The sequence below is a fragment of the Haliaeetus leucocephalus genome, unplaced genomic scaffold, assembly GCF_000737465.1.
Source record: "Haliaeetus leucocephalus isolate CR32 unplaced genomic scaffold, Haliaeetus_leucocephalus-4.0 Scaffold229, whole genome shotgun sequence".
Lineage (NCBI taxonomy): Eukaryota > Metazoa > Chordata > Aves > Accipitriformes > Accipitridae > Haliaeetus > Haliaeetus leucocephalus.
Window position 1 is genome coordinate 11,784,467 of NW_010972665.1, and position 22,542 is coordinate 11,807,008.

Genomic DNA, 22,542 nt, shown 5'->3' on the forward strand with positions numbered 1-22,542 from the left:
GAAATCATGCCCTCATATAATTACCAAGAAGACCCCAGGCCAGATCAGGAGCAGGGCAGAAAGGCTTCCAGATTAATTTCTGTCACTTTCATTTTCAGTTTCTGTAGTCTTCACGAGTTTATATTTGCTCACTCACAAAATGTGTCTGATTTTACTGCTTCACTATATATACACTCAGAAGTTTCCATTTGAAGGTTGCTTCCTTATGATACTGCAAGAAAACCCAGCCTACACAATTTTCTTCTTTGAGGAACCCAGGAATCACTTGTTCCTTTAGAAAAATGTTAATGTTTCAGTATCAAAAGAAGATGGAACTGGAATGAAATGTATTGATTCTTTTTCATACAGAGAGCACTCTCTGCAAGCAACTAATATACTGTTTATATAAGCAAAATAAAGTTATATGGTTGCAAAGAAATCACACATTCCAATTGATTCTAAATAATGACAAGAAATCTTCGTGTTTGGCTATTCTGATTCTTTCTTGTCATGTATAATGCTTGCTGGTAGGCTTAAATGGAAAACTCTTAACTCTTTCTCTTTGAAACATTAAATGGGATAAACCTGCTTGCTAGGGTCTGTTTCTTTGAGATTTTGTACATGGTGGAACCATCTACATCTGAATCAAAAGAGGTGAGAGACTAACCATTAACAGAGCTGAATCCTGTAACACTTCTTTCAAACAAATAGGTAAATAATCACATAAGCACAACATAAAAAGAAATTAAGTCTAAACTCTCCTCTGCTTTCATAAAAATGACATGAGGTAGGGGGGGATTTTTAAACCACTGCTCATGGTGGTTTCTTTTCTTGTATCACAGTTAAGAAACCTCAGTCCTTCCTTCTAAATATATTTTCAGACACATTCAAATCTCTGTTTATGTTAAAACTTCATTAAAAGAGAATTGCATTAGTCTACCTGTCAGTTTGCCACGGCAGAGCATTTTCTGGCACTTGGCAAGTCATTCCTAGAGGACTTGTTCAACATATGGCCAAATGTTACATACAAAGTAAACCAACATATGTTCAGTGTGATGGAGGAAAGGAGGAGGAAAGAGGAAAGTATTGGTAAAAGTCAGTCTCTGATAGCTTTCACTTTGTTTTCCACAAAGGATCAAGCCCAAAGATTCTATGTCTTTGTCTTCAGCCCTATTGCATTTGTCTGTAATACTGGGAGAACAGTTACATCTACAGAGTCATAGCTTTCTCTTAAGCTTAAACCTTCGGATTAGTAAGCATTCACCATATAGTCAGTCAACACGCATATCACACCTGCTTTTGCTTCCTCCCTGGCACGTTTGTACCTTAGCAAACGCTCTGACGTTACTGATGCTGTGACTCATGCTTCATGTGTAGCAAAAGCATACCATTGTGAAAGCTTTATCCACAAGCTTTTTTCAGTTTCTTCTTAATAGAAAATTAAAATATTTTAATGTTAAAACTCAGAGATTTAACAGCAACATACCTTTTAGGGTCAGATTTTCAAAACTCATACTGTTTTGGTTTTTCACAGTCACTTCTGGGACCAAAATTGTGATCAAGTTTGTGGAAACAAAGATAACTGGGCTTTAAAGTTCTGACACCTGCATAATCCACCACAGCACGGAAACAAGAGAACAGCCGTGAACCCTAAGGCTAAAAGCAAATCACTGCCAAACTATAAAGTTCCCAGAATTGGGCTCAGCAATGTTTTCCTTCTGTTTCCTTATAATTGCAGGAAAAGAAAGCCAGATGACAGGTTGGGGACAAAAGGAGCTTTTGCAGTTGGATGTTTCCTACAAGCACAGGTAGAAATTTGAGTTTCTGATGGCAACGGGGAGAAAGCAGAGCCTGAATTGAGCCTATGGAGGTTTCACTCATGCTCCTAATTAAACTGAAGCCACATTGATCACTCACATACACAGTTATAACAGGAGAAATAGGTAGTTCCTTTTTCCAGGATTTTATCTGTTACGATCAGTAAAACAACTGAGTGCATGCCAGGCACCATTTTTTAATTGGCAAATATTGTCCTGTCAGTGGGTGAGGTTATTGAGAAACTGGAGATGTTGTAGAGATGACAACTTAGTAACAAAAAACCCCCACGACACCTGTAGGCTAAACAAAGACACTGAGAATGTGTTTTGAAAACGTATTCTTTTTACCTTACACTTTTACAACTGGAACTACAAAAGGCTACACCACAATCTGTGATCCAGCTAAGGGTTAGAGGCTGGAAGATGGTTCTGCTTCTATTCAACAGAAAGAACCAAGCCATAAAGATGCTGAGGGTGCATTTTAATCTTAAAGTTAAGCTGCAAGCCAGAAAAAGGTTGCTCATGCACTCTTCTCTGCCTCTCCCACTTGCCTCTGATTCCCACCGGGCCAGCACTGCTGTGCCCCCAAACCACTGGTGTTCCTCTACAGGTGAGTTGAACATCTGCATTACTAATACACAAATGCTGGAGGTGGTGAGATGGAGGAAAAAGAGGAGTTAAGTCCTGCAGCTTTCAGTGACAAGTGGCTCAATGAGTCTAAACAGACTGTAGTCCAAGAAACACTGGGCCACACTCCAAGATCACACTGAGACTACAACTAGGTCTCCAACTTCTTTTCATCCATCTTAATGCCCTGTTGCTTCTCCAGGGTCATCAACATGTTGTATGTTATGGTTACAGTATGGTTACAGATATTCTCCGAGAGCTAGAAGAGAGATGATCTGCTTTGTTGTAAATGAATCTATATTCTCATTTTTTAGCACACAGTATTCAGTTCCTCAATAATCAATGTCACCAGTTATTAAGCAATTGCATTACTGGCTGAGGAACTAATGTTGCAGGTTTCCTTCAGCTGTATTGATCAACACTTTCTTGGTTTGGTCTCCAGACATCCACTCTCTATCTGGAAAGGCTTCTTGCAAAAAGCAAAACACACCAAGCCATGACTTTTATTAATTTTATCCTGGAAAAGAATATTACATGTCCTCTGCAAGCATTTTACTTCAACTACTAACTATGCTTAGAATTAAAAATTTGCATTTGAAGGAAGATACTCCTTCAGCTGATTCAGGAGATTTAGTTCAGTTGTAAAACCTTGCATGTTACTTTGGCTGGTAGAAATCAAAGAACATATTCCTGACTTCATGCAGAACTGCATCAAGGACAGTCACATCAGCTTTGAACAGTCTAGTGTGTCCACAGTGAACAATGAAAAGCCCAGAAGAGAGAGTTGTTTAGATCCTGGAAGGAGAACATGTGCATTAGGACAGCAGTGTCCTAATTACAGCAACACAGGGCTATGGGGAAGATAGTATAGCTTGTAAGGAGCAATGGTCTGATAAAACTATATTGTTTCTGGATCTGCTTCATGAAGAGCCAGCAAAAAGGTCTCTGCCTAGTGAATCGTGCATAACAGACATCTCTAAAGGAGAAGGAATCTTACTCTATGAAGATTTCCATTTTAATCCCATTGAAACAGCAGCTCCCAGTTCCCTCTGGAGTTGGACCCTTGCCTTTTCTTATACAGACTCCAGCCACCAGCTAGAACAAGCCTTCTATTCTTGAACGTTAAACTTTCAAATCTTACTGCTTTCAAACTCCCTGATACTGTGAGATGGAAGAAGAAAAACCTCACTCTCTCATATCAAAGATAACATATCCTTTCTAATAGCAAGTCATATCTACAACCACTGTCAGAAACTGTAGCTCTGCTCAAGGCTGGGCAGCCAACAGAGCCAAGTGGGTCTAAAACTGAACCCTGGTTTTAGTTCTAAACCTCCCCCTGGGAGGGGATATTCCAGACCCAGGGAGCTGCTCTCTTCCTCAGGGCTCAGTCCATGGAAGGCTGAAGGCACAAAGAAGGACAAAGCCTACTACCTACTGTACGTATACCCTTGCACTCTCCTGCACATTCACCCAAACCCTGTTACATTTTCTTCCACCCACTTGAACAAACTGAACACCACTAGGTCTCTGCAGCCGGAGCATCGTGACGTGCAGCCAGGCTTCTGAGGCCTTCCCTTCGTGAGGTCCAGCTGGGGACTGTGCTCTGTGACCTTCAGACAGGAACATGGTCCCCCAGGGGTGCTTTAGCCCATTTACACTGATGGCTAGTCTTTGGTCAAAGCTACTGCATCTATAGTCCTGTAACTACTGAATGCCTGCACAAGGTGCAGACAGATTTCCCACACTCCACATTTACCTTGCAAAAAGGAGAGAGGCCAAAGCCTTTAGTACCCAATAATTTAAAAAACACTTTCATATTCCTAGTTAAAAGCATTTTTATCTAAAGACAAGCATAGTTTCATAATTTGTATCTCAGGCTATCAGTATTAGGGCAGAGATAATGGGATAAATCATGGTTTAAAATGGAACGTATTAAGAGCAAAAGACACTTGATAACTGAACAATTCCTACCAGAAAATCTGTGGATTTATCTGCCTCTTATTTCTTTCCATTTGTACGTATGTGGGCACTACTCAAAGTAGTTAGCGATGCAAGATAAGAATGCATGAGAATTAGATAATAATCCTACAAACAAAATTATTATACCAACATTTAACATCATGAACATGAATAACCTTGGAATTCTGAGGATTTTGCTAAAAAACCTCCAAACCAATTATTTATTGTTTAATAGTTAGGGTGCATAGTCCTTACCAGCATACAATGCTACTGGCAGAGAACACTTGGTAAGCATGCTCAGAATATTAAAAGTACCATTTGAACATACCTTTGTGTAATTCAGACAAACCATTGCTCCACTTACAGTGTTGTATCTGATTGAGTTGTCCCTACTTCAGGAAAAACTTTTTATCATTTCAAAACAAATTATTCAGACATAATGGTCTCTGACTAAAGAGCTGTTCTGTAAGTTACTGCTTAAACATGTCTCGAGTATACATATTTTGAGAAGCACAAATACACACACAGAGTACATGTGTAAAACTCCACCCTTCATTATGTAATGGAAATTTTGCATGTTTTCTCTCTGCAAATGAAATTTTGTAGTTTCAAATGCATTGCCCTCGAGGGTATCAAGTAATGTGATAAAATAATGAAAGGTTTCTGCTGTTACAATGAAGGTCAGTATAGCGTGGACCATTTCTTTTGTCTCACTTTTCAGGATGATCAGAGCATTGAGGCGATAAGAGGGATGCTGGTGCTTTTATGTGATGCAAAATTGTGAAGCTGTATGTCCAGTCATTGCCTGGTGCTGCACTGCAGCTTCTGAAACAAATCCTCGCCTGTCCCCAATGACATTAGGAGAGCTCAGGGCCTGCTTCTATTTTAAAATGACAAAAGCATTTTCCCTTTAAGGTTGAAAATATTCTTGATCACAGTATCTGATGTTATTGTTTTGAAAGAATCATCATAATTTATAATGGTATTCATTTATTAAACACATACATGTGGAAGTTAAATAAAGTGATAGGAAAAAAGTGTAAATAGTATGCATGGAGCCCACTGTGAATGCAGATGGAATTTCTACGGTTCACCTGACACTTGTCTGATTTAATGAAGACAGTAAATTGCACAGCACAGTAACTGCATTCCACACTGCATACACCACCATGCAGCCGCAGCTACTGGGGACAGATATTCCCTTTCTTTCAGCTTTACAATGTTCTCTCTGATTTAATCATCACATGGGATATTGGAAAATAGTCTCTAGGATATGGGAGAAAGTCTGTAATGCAAGCATACTAGCTAAACAGAGAAGAGGAAAATTACCAGGAAAAATTCTTATTTTCCTGACCCTGACCCTCCCCACATATAGAAGTTGAAGAATAGATGAATTCTTTGTCTGGTTGCCATGAAAACCAAGAGATGTAGCCTTACCTCAGAGGAAATGATGTTGTGCTCACACAATGAATAAGAAATGAGAGCTGCATGGTCCTACCTCAGCAGCACAAAGCTGAGTCAAAAGAGAGTCTTTCTAAAACCCAGACATGTGTGGATTCTAATCAGCTCTGTTTATAACATATGATCATAGTTAATTGTTCATTAATTCCACCATGTCATTTGTTCAGAGATTATACCCTCCACATAATGAATGTTTTGGGGTACTCTCCAGCAGAGGAAATTAAAATAGATAATAGCTGTGATTTTAAATAATCTTCTTCGCAATCTTAGGTTTGAATCCATTGACCTAAACCAGTTTTTAAAAGGTTTCAAAACATCAAAAAATTGTCTGTTCCCTTGGAAAAGAAAACGCACATGTGTAAATCAACAGGCCTACAGAACTGATGTGTTTCTCTCTAGCACTGGGCCTCACCCTGGAAGCTACCTCCCTACAAAGCCTTCCCTGCAGGGGATGGGAAGGTGGAGGACCTCAAACCTCCAGGTACATAATTCACCACCAGTTCAGCCAGTAGCCCAGACTTCAGTTACTTGCAATTAGTATTAATACCATTGCAAATGCTGAATGGAATAGCCACTAAAAGAGCACACAGCACGAAATGCCTGTATTAATGATAATGGAGATGTTCATGTTTCACTCCAGGATTTAGGAAAACACTTCAGTAAATTAATTTACTCCACTTTACAAGATGAGACATACTTGTGCAATGTCACAAAGAACATGCTCATCTGAGTAACACCGATACTTAACTATTTTACAGCTTAACTGAGTCTCCAGAATCATGGATGTGTCAAGAATGACAGTACATGCTTAACTGCCATCACCATGGGCTCGTATTTCATTTCACTTGCAGTCTTAGAGTAAGTTGATCCTTAATAGTTTTCACAAGACTGAGTTTGCTATAGGGTCATGATGTATTTGGAAGGCTGTTACAAAGAGAGCGGTATTAGTGACTGAAATGGCTCCCATTGCTCACAGCAATAAAAAAAAAATCTTGGAAAAAACCACCAGATTACACAGAAATTATTTTGGGAATCCCTTGCTGAATATAAATGATGCATTGTAATCAGAATTTTCAGCTTTCCAAAACAGTTGCAAAGAAATTTAAAAAAACACAAAAAATTAAAATAAAATCCTTTAGTTCAACATGTCAGAACACAGCTTTCAAGTGACTGACTTTTTTCATTTTCAAAATTTAAATCAGCATTTTATGGGTTGTTTGGGTTTTTTTATTTTATTTTTTCAGAATGTGTTCATCTTGTTATTGACTTAAAACACTTTGTTAAGCTTAAATCAAATTTGTGACTTTAAGCATATTAAACTCTGTATTTTTCAAATTAGGAAACTCTTATCTGAAAAAACTGGCCTGAATTAGATGCTAGGCTTTGGCCGGTATATTCCAAATTTACATTTGTTTGTGGCATACAAATAACTGCCCAAAGGAGAATTTACATACTTTACATATTGGATTAATACCTCTGTAACAGCAGCCATACAATGAGTTAATTAGCTGCTTAATAAGCATGATTAAATCAATAATATGAGTGCAATTATCAGCTGTGACTTAGTGCTAGGTGGCCTTCCTTGCCTTATTTAATGGACTTATCATTGTTCTTCAAGGTTTTCTCACTGCTAGTGTTTGACCATTGTTTACTGATATACAAATATTGATAACACAGGTTTAAAAAAAAGCACCTATGAGGAAAAGAATGTCTTTGAAATACCAAATTTTGATCAGAATCCCCAATATTTCAATCTACTATTCAAGGTAAATGATGTCATCTCTAGATCACAGGTGTTCACACTCAAGCTTGTTTGCTTAGAGCTGAGATAACTGATAACATTTCAGGATGGACCTTGTCTTCTAAAAACTCTCTCTTCTGATTGAGTAAGCACCATGGCCCCCATTCAACACATCACTAAAGACTGGACTCGGCTTCAAGCACACAGTGCTCCCTCTGTGCTCAACTGAATTACAAATTGGCTTAAACTTAAGTGCACGCTTAAGTACTTTGCTGGATTAATGCCAGAATATTTAGCACTTTTTACTAACCAGACACACGACAACAGAAGCAAAGATATTGTGCAGCTTGCTTAGTCATTTGTGAGCTCCGAGAAACAACGGTGCGCCTTTTTATTGTCTGTTTTTCTGGCTGAAAGCAGAAGTAAAAATTAAGTAAAGATTTCAAAACCAGAAGCTGCCCAAAGTCTTTCTTTCCTGTCAGCTCAACACAAAGCTGATCAGCCTATCTAGTCACAAAATACTTTGCTTTCTGAAAACTGAAATCTGTGGCCAGCACATCGCATCATTTTTCCCTATGCATTTCAATTGCAACAGCTAATACATCTTTTGCAGCTAGAGGTTTTTAAAATCAAAGCAAAGAGAACATTTCCTTGATCTAATGTAAAGGAACTTAGTTCTCTGGAGGGAAAGATTTATTTAATTCCCCCTTTCTGATGAGATAGGTGAGTTCCCCTCATTTTGCAGACTACGCTACAAGTGGTTTGACTCCCTCCCACGTGCACACCCACTGCGTTTGGCAGCATCATTCAAGAAAGGCAACATGCCATGAGCCATAGGTCAAATGTTTTTAAAAGTCATTCCAAGTACAATGTAACTATACCTAAAAGACATGCAGCATCTTCTTAAGTGAAATCTTAAAGTTTGTAATACATCAGAATGGAAGAAAAACATTCTCTAAAATACCAGCTGCACGTTAACACCACAAGGCTGAAGGACCAGCTTTCCTCCACTGACTTCATTGGACTGTTAGCATGCAGTGCCAGGACAGCCATCAACGGAGTCTCCCACAAAATATAACTGCCCTTTTCTCATTACAGAAGGAAGTCTGAAATCCAGCATTATTATCGCTGCTTTGCTATAAAACATTCTGGTTCTGCTATTTGCCAAAAGCGCATGTTGTCATTCTGAGGCTGGTTAATACAGTCCCTCCGAGTTACCTCTGAACTTGTCCTCTCTTGCCACCACTCTTCCTCTGAGCAACCATTAATGTCTCTTCATCAAACAGCAAGATGTATTCAAAATAAGGTTGCTACATATTAAACCTAAATTGTACTGCTAGAAAACCCTGCCTAAAGCTATGCAGGCCTAATCTGTAACTGCCAAATACAAGAACTATAGACAATCACATTTATTGAATCACAGTAACCGGCTACCCATGAAATAAATCTGATTCCAGGCAGCCCTCATGTTAATAAGAGTTCATATATTCAATTTATATTTGCATGAACAAAACTATCCAACAGGCAAAGGACTGAATATTCATCTGAACAATAAATGCATAAAATAACTCTTATTAATAAAATCAACTGCCACTAGTTAACATGCATGTTTCTAAAAAAAAAAAAAAAAAAACAAACAAACCTCTATTTTGAATAACTAAACCAGACAAAACTGAACCCATAGGAAGACCCAATGTATTGCAAAGTTCCAGTCAGAAGCCTCCAAAAGCTCTGGCAGGGATTTTGCTGGCTAGCTTTGCAAGATCTCCCCCTGCTCCTCCCCCAGTTTTATTTTTACTCTTTGTATATTTCCTCAACAAGGAAGATGTTGTTTAGTTTGACTATGAATATAATCTGTGACTTTATTTTCCTTTTGGGGTATTACCTTTGTTCCTTTTTCAGGCAACTCTTTCAGACAACTATTTTCTAGGGAACAGGCAGGTAGGCACAGAGAGCATGTCTTGTGAGAACTAGGACAGAGATTCTGACTTGTCAAGAAAATGTGGAAGAATTTTACTGCAAATGAGAAAGAAACACACAGAAAGACATGATGCGCAATTTTTTTTTCCACTCCTAAATTTTAAGAAATAAAAAAATGTATTTTGGTTAGCAGACTGCTATTTTAGGGAACAATTGCTGTTTTGTAGGCGTGTGTGAATTGCTCAACTTCATACCAGAAATACCTTAAAACTGACAAGCCCTGATTAATTTCTGGTTACCTCTTTGTATGTGGACCTTGACAAAGCACTAGGCTACATATCCACAGTATAAATTCATGCAACCAGGTAATGGATAAGAGATCTTATCTTTTCAAGGATTTAATCAGATGCAATCTCTTGGATGTCCTCAAACCAACTAAATTTCTCACCCTGCTATATAAAGCTAGAGGCTCTTTATCTTATTGCCTACTTCAATGCCTGAATTTCTCCCCCTAACAAGCCAACATCTCTGTCTGGGGAGGAGGGTTCACAAGGACAACTGCAGTCCCACAGCAGCAATGCAATCAGAGAGCAGCAGCCCCGCAGGCAGCACGGTATTTGCTCGCTTGCAGTATGGCTGATACTCTCAGGGAAGACAGATAACCCCTTAGCCATCTTATCAGCCATACATCACCTTTACTGCTCATAGAGCCTATCTGCACTGTCCTGAAAGGAACTGCAGGCCTCTCTGAACTCAGCAGGGTTTAGAGCCCAGTCCCCAGCAGAGACTGAATTTTTGCTGCCTTTGCCCTGTTCTGCTCCCTCCCCTCCTGGGTTTTATCTACTGACTCAGCCTGCGCAAAACATTGTGGGTTAATAAGGAGCTCCGCAGAATGATGGGTTCATCTCCCAGTAGCTAGTTACAGCCAAAATAAACCCAAACTTCTGGGTCAGCTGCCCCAATCACTTCTGTATCTCCCCTTTAATCACTGCTCCCATTTCAACATCAAGGCCCTTTCTAATGCTTTCATTCCTTTTTCTCATCTTCCTTCAAACTGGCTTGTTTTAAAAGTGCACCAGCTTTGTTTGCTCATTTGCATTTGGTAGTAAACAAGGAGAAAGGGGCAGCTTTGCTGTTGGGAACAAAGGGCTATGCTTTTGAACAGCTTCCCTGTGGATCTTGTTTGGTCACAGCATCTCTTGGCTTTCCAACCCAAGGCAGATTGTGCATGTGGCCTTTCAAGCTGAATTATTGCACATGTTCAGTGGTTCTTCTAATTGGACCTATGACTTGACCGCAATGCAGTGAGTTTAGCTTCAAGGATAACAGGCACATAGGTCAACAAGAAGATACATACAACGTTACAGAATATACTACATTTAGCCATTTTAGATTAAACTCATTAACTTCTAAAACCAGGATTTGGACAATTTTCCTGTATATTGAATGGGCTAAACAATTGGCTAAACAATTCTGAAAGAGCTTTACAAAATCTTCGTAAACAACATGCATTTCTATCTGCAACTTAACTAGTATGACCAGTTGTTCTAAAACAGCTGTTAGCCAATGGCTTGGTATAAGATATAAAAGAAAATTATTCTAAATAACAGTAAATTGGATTTTTATACTGAATACCAAAGGCCATAATTAAATTGTTACCATGCATGCTTCCTCTCCACAAAAAGCTTTTTAAAAAGCATATACTTCTTTAAAAACATCTCTCCTCCAAAATTATGGCAAGATACCAGCAAAAATATTCCTGAGAGCTGTGGATGTAGCCAATAGGCTACACCAGGGCAGCACTGAGGTCATTAAAAAACTAAACCCTACACGGGCCTTATTTTGTAGCAATAGTCCTTATGCAAGGCATGCAAAACATATTCTATATCAAGAACAGAAAAACAGTCAGTCATTTGAAAAGAGATCCTTAAAACACACAAGAACAAAAATATGGAGGTATTTTACAGAGAGAAAAACCAGTAAATAAAGTGCTTAAGATCAAACTGGAAGAGTCCGTAGGAGACCCCCCTACCCTTTGTTTGTTGTTTGGATGACTCAGAAGTTTGCATACTTTTATCTTTTATGTGGGTAGTGTGTGCTGAGTGTGCAAAACATTTATTAAGCCTTCTTTAAGCATAACCAGACATTCTGATATTACAAAAAAGGCAGACAGGAAAATGTCAGATAGGAACATCAAACAACATACACTTTCCCATAACTGTTAAAAAGCGTTGGCTGTTCCTCAGGCTGCCCTACTTAGAAACTTTGATTGTTCACCCACTGTCATGAGAAATGTTTTCCTCTCAACATCTTTTTAATCTTTTCAGACTGGTAGAAAAACAGCAGTCTTCAGTTATCAGAATTTTGATGTTTAACAGCTTCAAGGTGCTGGTGGTTTCAAATTAAATCAAGTGGTAGGAAAAACTAGGACTGCAGGTATCCAGTGCATTCACTGATTCTCCTTGAAGATGTTTTCTTTGCTTAGATGGTAAAAATGTAATAAAGCAAACCTTTCTCACCTACTTCTCAGCAATATTTCACTATAGAATGTTTTAACTTTTTAGAGTCTTGTGTAAGAAAAAGGAAACCGTCCACAGCCACCCTCCAGAACATACTGTCTGCTACTGTCTGGCCAAAAAAAGCCTCTTTTGAGAGGCTTCCTCAGCACTACAGGAAAAGGCTGCATTTACTCACACATAGATTGAGGTTCTTTTTTAGCTTGCTGCACCATGAGATGCTTGGTACACATATCTCTCCTCTTGGGGTATCTTTCCCCTCAGGCATGGAGAGCACTCCAGGCTTATTCGCCTGTGCTTCAAGGTCTAGTCAGCAATCTATTTCTGAATAATATCTGCATTAATTTTCCTACAGTCTGGGCATGAAAACATTAGCCTCAGCACAAGAGACGATTGCTAGATTCATACAAATCCGAAGGGGGCAGGACAACAAGTTACAGACTCAGATCACCTAGGCACTGATATATCCTCATGGGCCAATGTTAAATTCAGCTGACGAGATGGTTGCAAATGCTAAACAATAAGCTAGTGATTAATGAATGGGAAATGATTGCAATTTCAGAGATACCATGGTAGGGTCCAGAAGGAGTTATGGGAGAAAGAAAAAAAGCTGTGTGGGAGAAGATAAAATTATTCAACCTATGAAGGAATTTAATCTAAAGCTAAGAATGCCTATATTTATAAGATACTCTGATTACAACCCTGGAAAAATTACTTGAAAGTTATACATTGCTAGGTACAGTCAGTAGCTCAGTTCCACCTTTGCCTTCTATTAGTAAAATGCTCCATAAACTCGTGTTGGGAAGTGGAGGGAATATCTATCCAGGGGATATTGCACAGCTCTGCTTTTCTACAGGTTCCCAGAGAACACTGGGGACCACTTCCAGATGGGTAACCTTGGGGACAACATACAGGACATGTCAATGGGAAGGACAACTACCCAGCTAGCTGTGACAATCTTGCTTAACTGAAGGAGGTCAACGATGGAGTTATTCTACATCCTGACATTTAAGCATAATTCCCCAGAAAATAAACCAATGTGCTGAACAGAAAGTGAATTCCACAACTGTATCTTCTACCAACACCAAATAGGGCAGGTAAAAGTATGGTTTATTAGAACATACAGACAGGATAGCATCACTGTGGTTTCTCATTTTAATACTGCCTTTAAGGAAAGCTCTTTAGAATATGCAAATCAGTGTGCTCTAATTGAAAGGTAGATATCAAAAACTGCACTGACTTATGAATTGTTCTGAGCCTTGTGAACTCAGAACATGATGCAGAAATTGCTGGTGATGCTGTCATTTGAAGAATTTCAAAAGAAAAGTGGCAGAAGTTTGAAAAAGACCATTTAACATTTTGACCTGTTCTATCTAATGACTTGTTCTTTCAAATTGTCTTTTCATTAAAAAAAGGATTTATAATATCTTTAGTAATCAATGACAGCAATAGAACAGAATCACAGTGGAAATTACATAAATGAAAAAACCAAATTATTTATATGCACCCACACAGTGTATACTTCTGAAAACACCACTAACATCTTTGTGGACGGCTTCTCCCTAAGGGCCCAGACTAACCAACAGCACCGGTGATAGGCTGAGCCTGGCTTTCCAGGAGCCGCTGCATGGGAGCAAGGGGAACATGCTTCCTCTGAAATTAAACCCCTTGCAGCACCATACAACCTCTCCCAGTGAAGTGCTCTCTAACACAGATGGAGATTCACTGTGGGAAGCAGGGACACTTCGGAGATGCCTTACTCAGGACTATTGATCAACACAGGTGGGGAGTCACTGCCAAATCCCTGACCACCACCTCCCCTCCTGCTCTCGCCCTGCATACATACAAACTCACTCACATGGTACATGCATTGTGTGTATGTTTTGGTGTGTATAAATCCTTTACTTGTAGAGGGTATGAGTTTTTGTACACACGCCGAACTCTTCAGCAGAGCTCAAAGATGCCATGCAAGCAGCTGTTCACAAGAACGGCATCCCCAGCTTGGCAGATCACATCATCGTTAGTGGAGAAGAGTATTTGTGTTAAACCCCGTGGTTACTTGTCAGTACTAGTGAACTATGTGAGTACTTGAATTCAGATTGGTTACTAGTTTCTTGTAGTCTATCAGAGTTGAAGGATTTGCATAATCATGGTGCTTACTTTTAAAATATGATGATGTAAAACCAGCCACTTCAGCAGCTCCAGGAAATCCCTTCACAGCACTCAGAATTCAGCGACTACCTGCCTCCTCTTCCAACTTCCCTCCTAACTGTCTTACTCCAGCAGAGCCTGGGTACTTAATAACATCTTATTTCAAAAGGCAGAGGCCACAGGGTTAAGGACAGGGCTGTAGCTCAGAGCTGACAAGATTTCACAAAAAAAGATACACTTCTCTGCTTTCAAAAATACCTTCCATATTCTACAAAAATACAGACAATTGACATATTATACCCTCATCCCATCTATGCATATGTACTTAAAGGGGTATTACAAATCAGCGTGGAACACATGAATGTAATTCAAGCTCATTTAGTGATGAGTGATTTTCCCTCGACACACACCAAAACTGAGAGCTGTTCAGAAATCTGCTCAGAATCTACAAACCACAATCTTCTATAAGCCATCATGGACAGCTTTGCAGAAAGCAGGCAGTGATTTCCACTGACACCGGATCAGGTATCAAAGTGACACATGCATCCTTTCCTTCACAAGGGAAGCAAGTGACAAGATCACAGTGGTTTTTTGTATTTACAAATTATTAATTCCATGGGTGAAGCACCAAGCACACCTGGGAGACTGCCCAGCTCCTTGTAGAGATGGGGTCACCAGAGACACCAAGTTTAATGCTGCTGATGGAGATTTTGTTGAGGTACCCTCCACTAGGCACTATGGTATATATATGTCATGTTACACCCATGAAATAAATGCAGACATTGTGTCTGCATAACTTGCCATGATGGTGTAATGGATACCTGTTAAGGTACAGACCTTCATTTCCTGCTTGTGCTCATGAGCAATGGCTGTGTTAACAGAGGCCTTGGATACTACCACTTTTATCAAGAAGTAACTACTTCTATAAAGTCCTGTTAATTCCAGTTGGATCAATATGGAGTAGGATATATTCTGCATAAACTAGGATATCAGAAACATAGAGTGAACCCCTTCTACCTTGTCCTTTTATGTTTAATTATGAAAGATTTTAAATGAAAAATTAGGAAGATACTGAAATGAACACTTGAAATGAGATTTAAAATTGATACACAAGCTGTCATGGCACAACATATAATACATTAGATCCTTCAGCTGCTCAATAAGCTAAAATCCAAAACTGTGAATAAAACATAGCTGAACAACCAAAAGATTAGATAAAATACATCATTCAGGTCATTAAAACAAACCAAAAGAAGTTTTCTAAAATAACACTCAGATGAAGGTGGCTCTGCAGTACAATAGGCCCTGTATCTTTCCGCAACTACAAAGGCAAAATAAAGTTTTAGTTCTGGTACATAATACAAAGGCATTAAACTGCTTGTGTACATCTTAGAGCACTAACAATCTCATGCGGGACAAATTCATGTTAGTAAACAGTCTAACTTTCTAAATAATGGAGAACTTCAGTTTATTGGCAAAATTATAATTTTTTTTTTAAATAAATACATCCCAGAGCAAAATTTCTTTTCAATTAGCAAAACAATCTTCATATCTCAATCTAGTTCTCCTGTCCACATTAGTCTTACTTGAATAAATACTAAAGAAACATTCTGTTGGATTTCCCTTCCAAGTCACCACACAGTGATTTCAATCTCTGTAAAAAATAAAAACGAAAGCTGACCTCTTCTGTGGAGATCAGTAACTAGCCACCTCACAGACCACTGGCTAACAAAGCAGAGCTCCGCACAAATACCGCACTCAGGCAACAGATATACAAGAAAGATTTTAAAAAGCATTATACAATCCCAAACATCCACCAGAGATGCCAGTGCCTGATCTGCAGAATGCCCAAAGCTCTCAGCTGAAGCTGCAGGGTTGGCGGATACTTGATACCTTTGAAAATGAGGACATTGCTTCAATGTGTCTCACTTACATGCACTGAATTATCCTCTGAAGGCACCTATCTTTTTCCATTTAATATATAGGGCTATAGCCTAAGTTAGATAACTGAAGTCAGGAATAATGTGGGGCAGCTATATTGTCTCAGTTGAGCTCATTACCTGAAAGGGCCCACACACATCCCAGTCTAATGGGGAGGCATTATTTTGTGGAGTTGCTAAAAGGCCTAAGAGGTTTCCAACTTGACAGGCATGCTGGGACTGATCAAACCCTTAAGGCCCAGTTCTCTATACCTTTACAACACAGCCCTGTGCTAGCCCTACTGCCTCAGTCAGAAAATCCCCATTACCACTCTACCAGTGGCCTAAATAGCTGTACAAACTACTGAGTAGCAGCAAATCCAGCCTTTTATTGTCCAAACTTCCATTCAAATCAATGTGGGAATACATCAGGCTTTGTATGGGAATTAAATAAATATATAATTTTTAAATACATCTTACAACTCAGAGTTTTCTTCTTCTCTATTTCTTTCCTCTACCCACATCACATATACCAAGAGCCTAGTTCTTACTCCCCATTCTAGTCAAACTAGGTCTGACCGAGTCTAACATTCAATTTTAGCAGGTGCTCAGTCAGTTCCACTAGCATTTAGTGTAACAAACATTTAGTGAATGGCCAAGGGGAATTCTATCAAAGTACGCACAACTTATCCTGAAGCCATCAATTCAGGCAAGTTAAGAGCTTGAAATTATCAGTGCTTTGACTTTTGGCACAGGGCTGAATATTCATAACTGCATAAAGAGTTTGGGGTTTTTTTATTAAAAAAACAAACAAACAAACAAAAAAACCCACTGTTCATCAAACATTATCTTTGAACTTTCTTTTGCTTCAAAAGCATCCATTTTCCCCTCCCCCCTCAGCTCTTCAAAAAGAACCCCAGTAAAATCCAGCCTGGGTAGAAAAAACAGAAGGATAAAAGACTCCATTAATACCAACCAACCAAGTAGTTGAAACAGTATTGATTTACACTCACTGAGAGTCCAGCTCTAAATCTAGTCACTGAGCAATCTTCCTATAATGGCGAGGATGCCCATTGTTGGTCCTCCCTCTTCCCCATCTCCTCCCACCACAAGCTGGTAACATCAAGCATAACATGGTTTATAACCCAAACTAACATTTGCATAATAACTAATGGCCATCCGTTGCGACGGCACAATCCTGAGGCATCAAGAAGGTGAAGAGGAAAAGCCGAATGTTCTAAACCTGCCTAAATAAAACTGTAAACTTATAACAGTGCAAAATTTTTTCTGGGTTTATAAACAACAAAGCAATGCTGAGCAGTGCCCACTTCAAATGATGCTGTAGTGCTACCCACACAATACAATGCAATCTTTTCATTCCTTTGGGGGTCATCTTCAAAGAAAGAATTGTTTTTCCAGCTGAATACAAACACTCTTTCACCACCCAACCCCATGCTAGTAACAACTCAACACTGCTAGTAGATGTCCCATCCACCAGTGCCCCTAAACATCTATCAAAAGTATCTTTAAATTCTTTAATTAGATTTGCCTCTGGCAGAGCATCATGTCCAAAATCAAGGACATGACCGAAATTTTCCTCACACCTAGGGAAGATTCACTGACTTAACAGTTTTTCCTTCAGGCCCTAAATCTACACAATCTTTTCATTTACTATAGGTCATGTTCCCAGATATTAGAGCAACATCCACCTGGTTTATGCCTTAACACAACTGAGTTAAGGAACAATCATTTGTGCACAACCTATCTAAGTTCTACTACTGTCAAGTTCAACTGTTCAGAAACTATGAAACATCTCTCTAATCCTGAGATTTGTTTAAAAATCATAAAATTAAAAAAAAAATAAAAATGGATGGGGATTTGTACTTGTTATCTGAGTTAAAAGCCTTAAAGCTCACATTTCAAGCTTTACCTGATAACTGGTAGACTTGTTTGCATGTGAAAACTGCACCAATTCCAACCCTAATTGCTTTTTAAAACCACAGGGCAATTCATTGCAGGAACATGTGCCTGTGAGAGAAAGAATTATTCCCGTTTTCCTTAAACCTGCTTTAATTATCACTGTGAACCAAACTGAAGAAGTCATTTGTGCTGAAGTTGGTCTGCACACAACCCTTTGCTCAGGTTAATTGAAAAAATTCACCATCTGCACCCACACAAACTCATGAGACTTGTACTTGACATGGCTGAGATCCATAAAATATTTGACAGCCCCGAGAGAGCTGAGGGGAAAGTAAACAGTGGGAGTCTCCCAGCTAGGACATGATGATGCCCTCCTGGGGTCCTGATGCCCCTGGGAGGTGTTTCCAGCTCTGCTACCTTGGGCAGTCCAAGCCATCTCCACAGGCCCTCGCAGCTGGGAGCAGAGCCCAGCCCAGAAGATGCACAAGCTCCTTGAAGCCACATGAACAGCTGCACACCTACAGGTTGTTCCTGACATGACATTTCAATTTATACCCATTAGGAAATTGCAGGGCAATTTTTCCAGCAGACCTGAAAGTTAAGTAAAACCTTCAAACACTGTGAGCCTTATGATGAAATGACCAGGATTTGCAACATTGGCATGCATTACTTTCTCTGCTGCCCACAAGTTTGCAGCAGCAGAGGATGTGACAGCAACAGCCTTTAACATCTCAGATACAGCAGCAGTCAGGCTTTGCATTGTGATCAAGCTATTCTGTGTTCCCAAAGAACATGCTAGCTCCTGAGCACTACATGCAAATGGAAACCACTTCAGTCCTACTGAATATTGTATAAAACATAAATCATTGAGTATGTGCCAAGACCTGCCCTTCTCTTCTACTATGCACTGAACAGAGAACACAAAAAACAATTTCAGAGATTTCACCTTTATTTTAGGAACAGCACTGACTAAGCAACTAATTTCTTTCCAGACATTATTATAGGATAAAGAATTTCTAGTTTTCGCAAACCAAACTACATACGACAGAGCCGCACTATAAGAAATCAAGCAAGCTATCCTATGAATCACTTATTATTAAGGGTGGCTTGGCTTGTTCTGTGATACTATTTAAGGCTTAGGTCTGCCCTTGGGTGTACTCAAACTATTTGCAGTGTAGGACACTGCAAAACCATCCAGAGGCAGAACTGCTTGAAGCTGTAATATAAACTTGAACAGAATAAACGGGAAACCTGTATAATGCAGACCCTTCACTGTACCCACTTCACTTGCTGGTCCCATCCCCTTCTCTTGCATGAGTTAAACTACTTAAGCTCTGAACCTTCAGAAATGTCTTGAATTCAGGCAAACACAAAGAGCATGGTAGGCCCACAGGGCACAGAAGCACAACACCTCTACAGAGCTAAGTGTGGCAATTTGAAAATATCTCACCTTGAAATGAAATAGGATTGGATATAATACAGGGGTTTGTTTTGTGTATATTTTTAAAAAGGTCATTTCTCTCGTACAAATATTGCAGCAGGCCTTAACAGAAACATTATTGCACTGTAAATTGCTTAACCAGTCAAAAGCAGTGAAATATTACGCCCAGACAGCAATCCTCAAACTAAATAGGAACATAAATCATCATGACTGTTGCTGGTATCATCAAGTCTAGGACACTGGGTGCTCCCACCAGCCTTGCTTTCTAACCATTGGCTGCCTTGGTCTCCTTACTGTATAAATTATCCAGAAACGTTAGCACTCTCTGTTGTTCCAATCTGATTGGAAGACCCTAAAGGATATTTCTGTATACTGCTTAAGCAAAGGGTTAGCTTTGTGCAGTATCATGTGATCAACAAAAAAAACCCCAGAGTACTGCTTGCTTGTGGGTGGTGCAGAGGAACAAGAAGTGACTCACAACTCATAGTGGAAAAATTGGGGGGAAAATGTTTTAAATAGTCAGGAAAGTACAAAATGGCAAACCACAATTATTGGACTTCCTACGCCCTATGTACTGGGTGGCAGAACCATGTCTTTGCTATGAGAAGACTGATGCCCAAATGTATAAATGTTAAGTGAAGCAATTGCTGCTTTTTGGTCCATTCTCCTAGTAGAGAGAGCCTCTACATGCCCTGAATCTGCAAAGTCCTAAGGAAACCCAGAAAGAAACTGGAATAAACTACCAAATTCCAGTGTGACATGAAGGGGTCAGGGGAGGGGGAAGGGGGGCGCGATACCCAAAAAAAGCCTTTGGTGGAGCAAAAGCTCTCTATTTTATCTCATTCTTAAGATGCAGAAATAAAACACTGAAAAAAATCCATACATTTGAGATTAATAGGCTGATATCTATCCATGTGCCATTCTGGTTGCCAAGAGATTTCTTTTCTACAGCACTGTGTTGTATAAACAATAAAGCATTTTTGTCCACAAAGCAATTGTCTCACCTCACTGAATCAAGAGCCTCTCACTGCCACATCACTTCTATATTGTTCTAATTACAAACTGTGAGAAATGACCGTCACACAAAGACAGTATATGGGTATGGTTGGGCATGCTATTGTTAAACTTGAGCACATTAAGTACAACGTGGGCTTCCTGCATCATGAGTAGAGTCAGCTGAGAGACTATACATTTTAGCTCACAAGCCATAGGTAAATATGGGTTTGCAGGCCAGCTCCTAAAATTCGTAACTGCTGTGGTAATTTTCAGCTGGGGGAAAAAAACCCACCCTGATAGCTATATTACAGACCTGCATATAACCTAAATAGAAGGCAAGAAAAATATTACTAATTCAGGCTAGTTTCAAACAGCAGCGCCCCAAAGAATCTTATTTTCACACTTTCCTTTATACTGGAAGATGATTCAGAAGATCTGTATGTATACATTCACACAGAAAAAATACCTACAGTTAACATGCTGCAGTACATTCACTGCAGCCATCTAAACAGTCTCCTAATGTGCTCACTAGAACAGAAGGCAGTGGGTTTCTTAGTGCTTTTCATTATGTATAGTACTGCCATAGCAGAGAAAAAAGAGAAAAGGGCAGGGAAATGCTGACTCTCACCCAACCAAAAGATGCACATATGTTAGAGGAAATCTACATGTCATTTAGGAAGCACATGCACCGCTTATCTGAGCATATGAACATAATCCAATCCCCCCCTTAGGGGGATTTCACAAAGGCACACAGAAGTACTACATACCCAGGTTTCTGTTAAGACAACCGGCTTCTTGATATGTTCTTGAAAAATTGTCATAAAATACAGCCAAAGACAAGAAATCAAGGCAGGGCCTTATGTCTATGGAGCAGAGTACAAGGTGTCATTTTTAAGGACATATCCACAGAGCTGCCAAAGTGACTGGCCTCTTCATCTGTCCTTATGCCACAAACCATAACTATTTTGCTTTATACCTTAGAGAGAAACAGTAAGACTGGAATCACACAGAGGCTCCTGAACTGAACAATGAGCAATGCAGTGCCTACAGAATTTTTCAGATCCTAGTTTGCTAGAGGGTTTTCTGCAGCTAAGACAAATCTACAGCAGAGAAAAACCAGGCTCTGTGATCTCAGTCACATATTTCCCTAACAAAAGAAAGTTGCTAATAACAGATTGTTACAGCTCAATTCTGTAAAACAGCTCACTCTTAGTAGAAAAGAGAAACACCGAAACACCTCATTTCTGTAACATTATCCCAAAAATGGATGTTTCAGAAGCCAAACATGTGACACAGTCCCAACACAAAGAAAAAAAAAATCTGCCTCCACACACATCCCTTTTAAGTACATGTATGTAAGGCTAAACTATTATGCTATTAAACCTATGAGAAAGCTCAGCATTTAACCTCACATCGTGGTTACAAACTATTTTCAACTCACAGCTTGCATATCACAGTAACACAAGTGAGTTATCTGAGAAACGAATGCACACCTTCTGCATCACCACTGCAATCAACTAATATCCAATTAAACATTCAATTGCTTTGCAAACCCCACAGCACTGGTTATCAATGCTATTTTACAATGTTAACAAATTACTCCAACAGCTACCAAGTTACACGCAAGAACGAGCTTTGATACTTCAATTGCAAGGTAAGAAAATTAAAACAAAAGAATCCCTGTCAGAATTTGGCACAGATCTAGATACCTTTTTCTTCCGATCCCGGGATCTTTTCCTGTGTTTTCTTTTTTTCTCAGTTTCTTCATCAGCATTAATTTCTAAATCCCTGGTTTTCTTTAACTGTGATGCTGCGTGAGCCATAATGCATTAAAAATCCTTTACAACAATGTTCCCTTGTAAAAGGTGATTTCCTCGGGCACCTTTAGCCAGCCCTTACAGCAAATGTTCCAGTGATTGGAAGGAAATCTGTGACCAGAGCCAGGAACACATTCAGGATTCAGAGATCTCACAGAAGCTTGCAGTCACTACAAAAAAACATAGTTGCAGATTTCTTCCTATACCTTTCTATACCTGAACCTTTATAAAACAGCGCAGCCATCGTAATGCATTTAATGTAATGAAAAAGACAGCTG

General features: G+C 39.3%; 1 protein-coding gene across 1 annotated transcript in view; it reads right to left on the reverse strand.

Moving 5' to 3' along the window:
* Positions 1-22,270, reverse strand: part of ANK3 (ankyrin 3, node of Ranvier (ankyrin G)) — a 211,875-nt gene extending 189,605 nt beyond the window's left edge. Inside the window, exon 1 of the mRNA XM_010567894.1 lies at positions 22,157-22,270. Coding sequence (XP_010566196.1) covers positions 22,157-22,270 — 114 coding nt within the window. The remainder of the gene's footprint in view (positions 1-22,156) is intronic.
* Between the last annotated feature and the right edge of the window lie 272 nt (positions 22,271-22,542).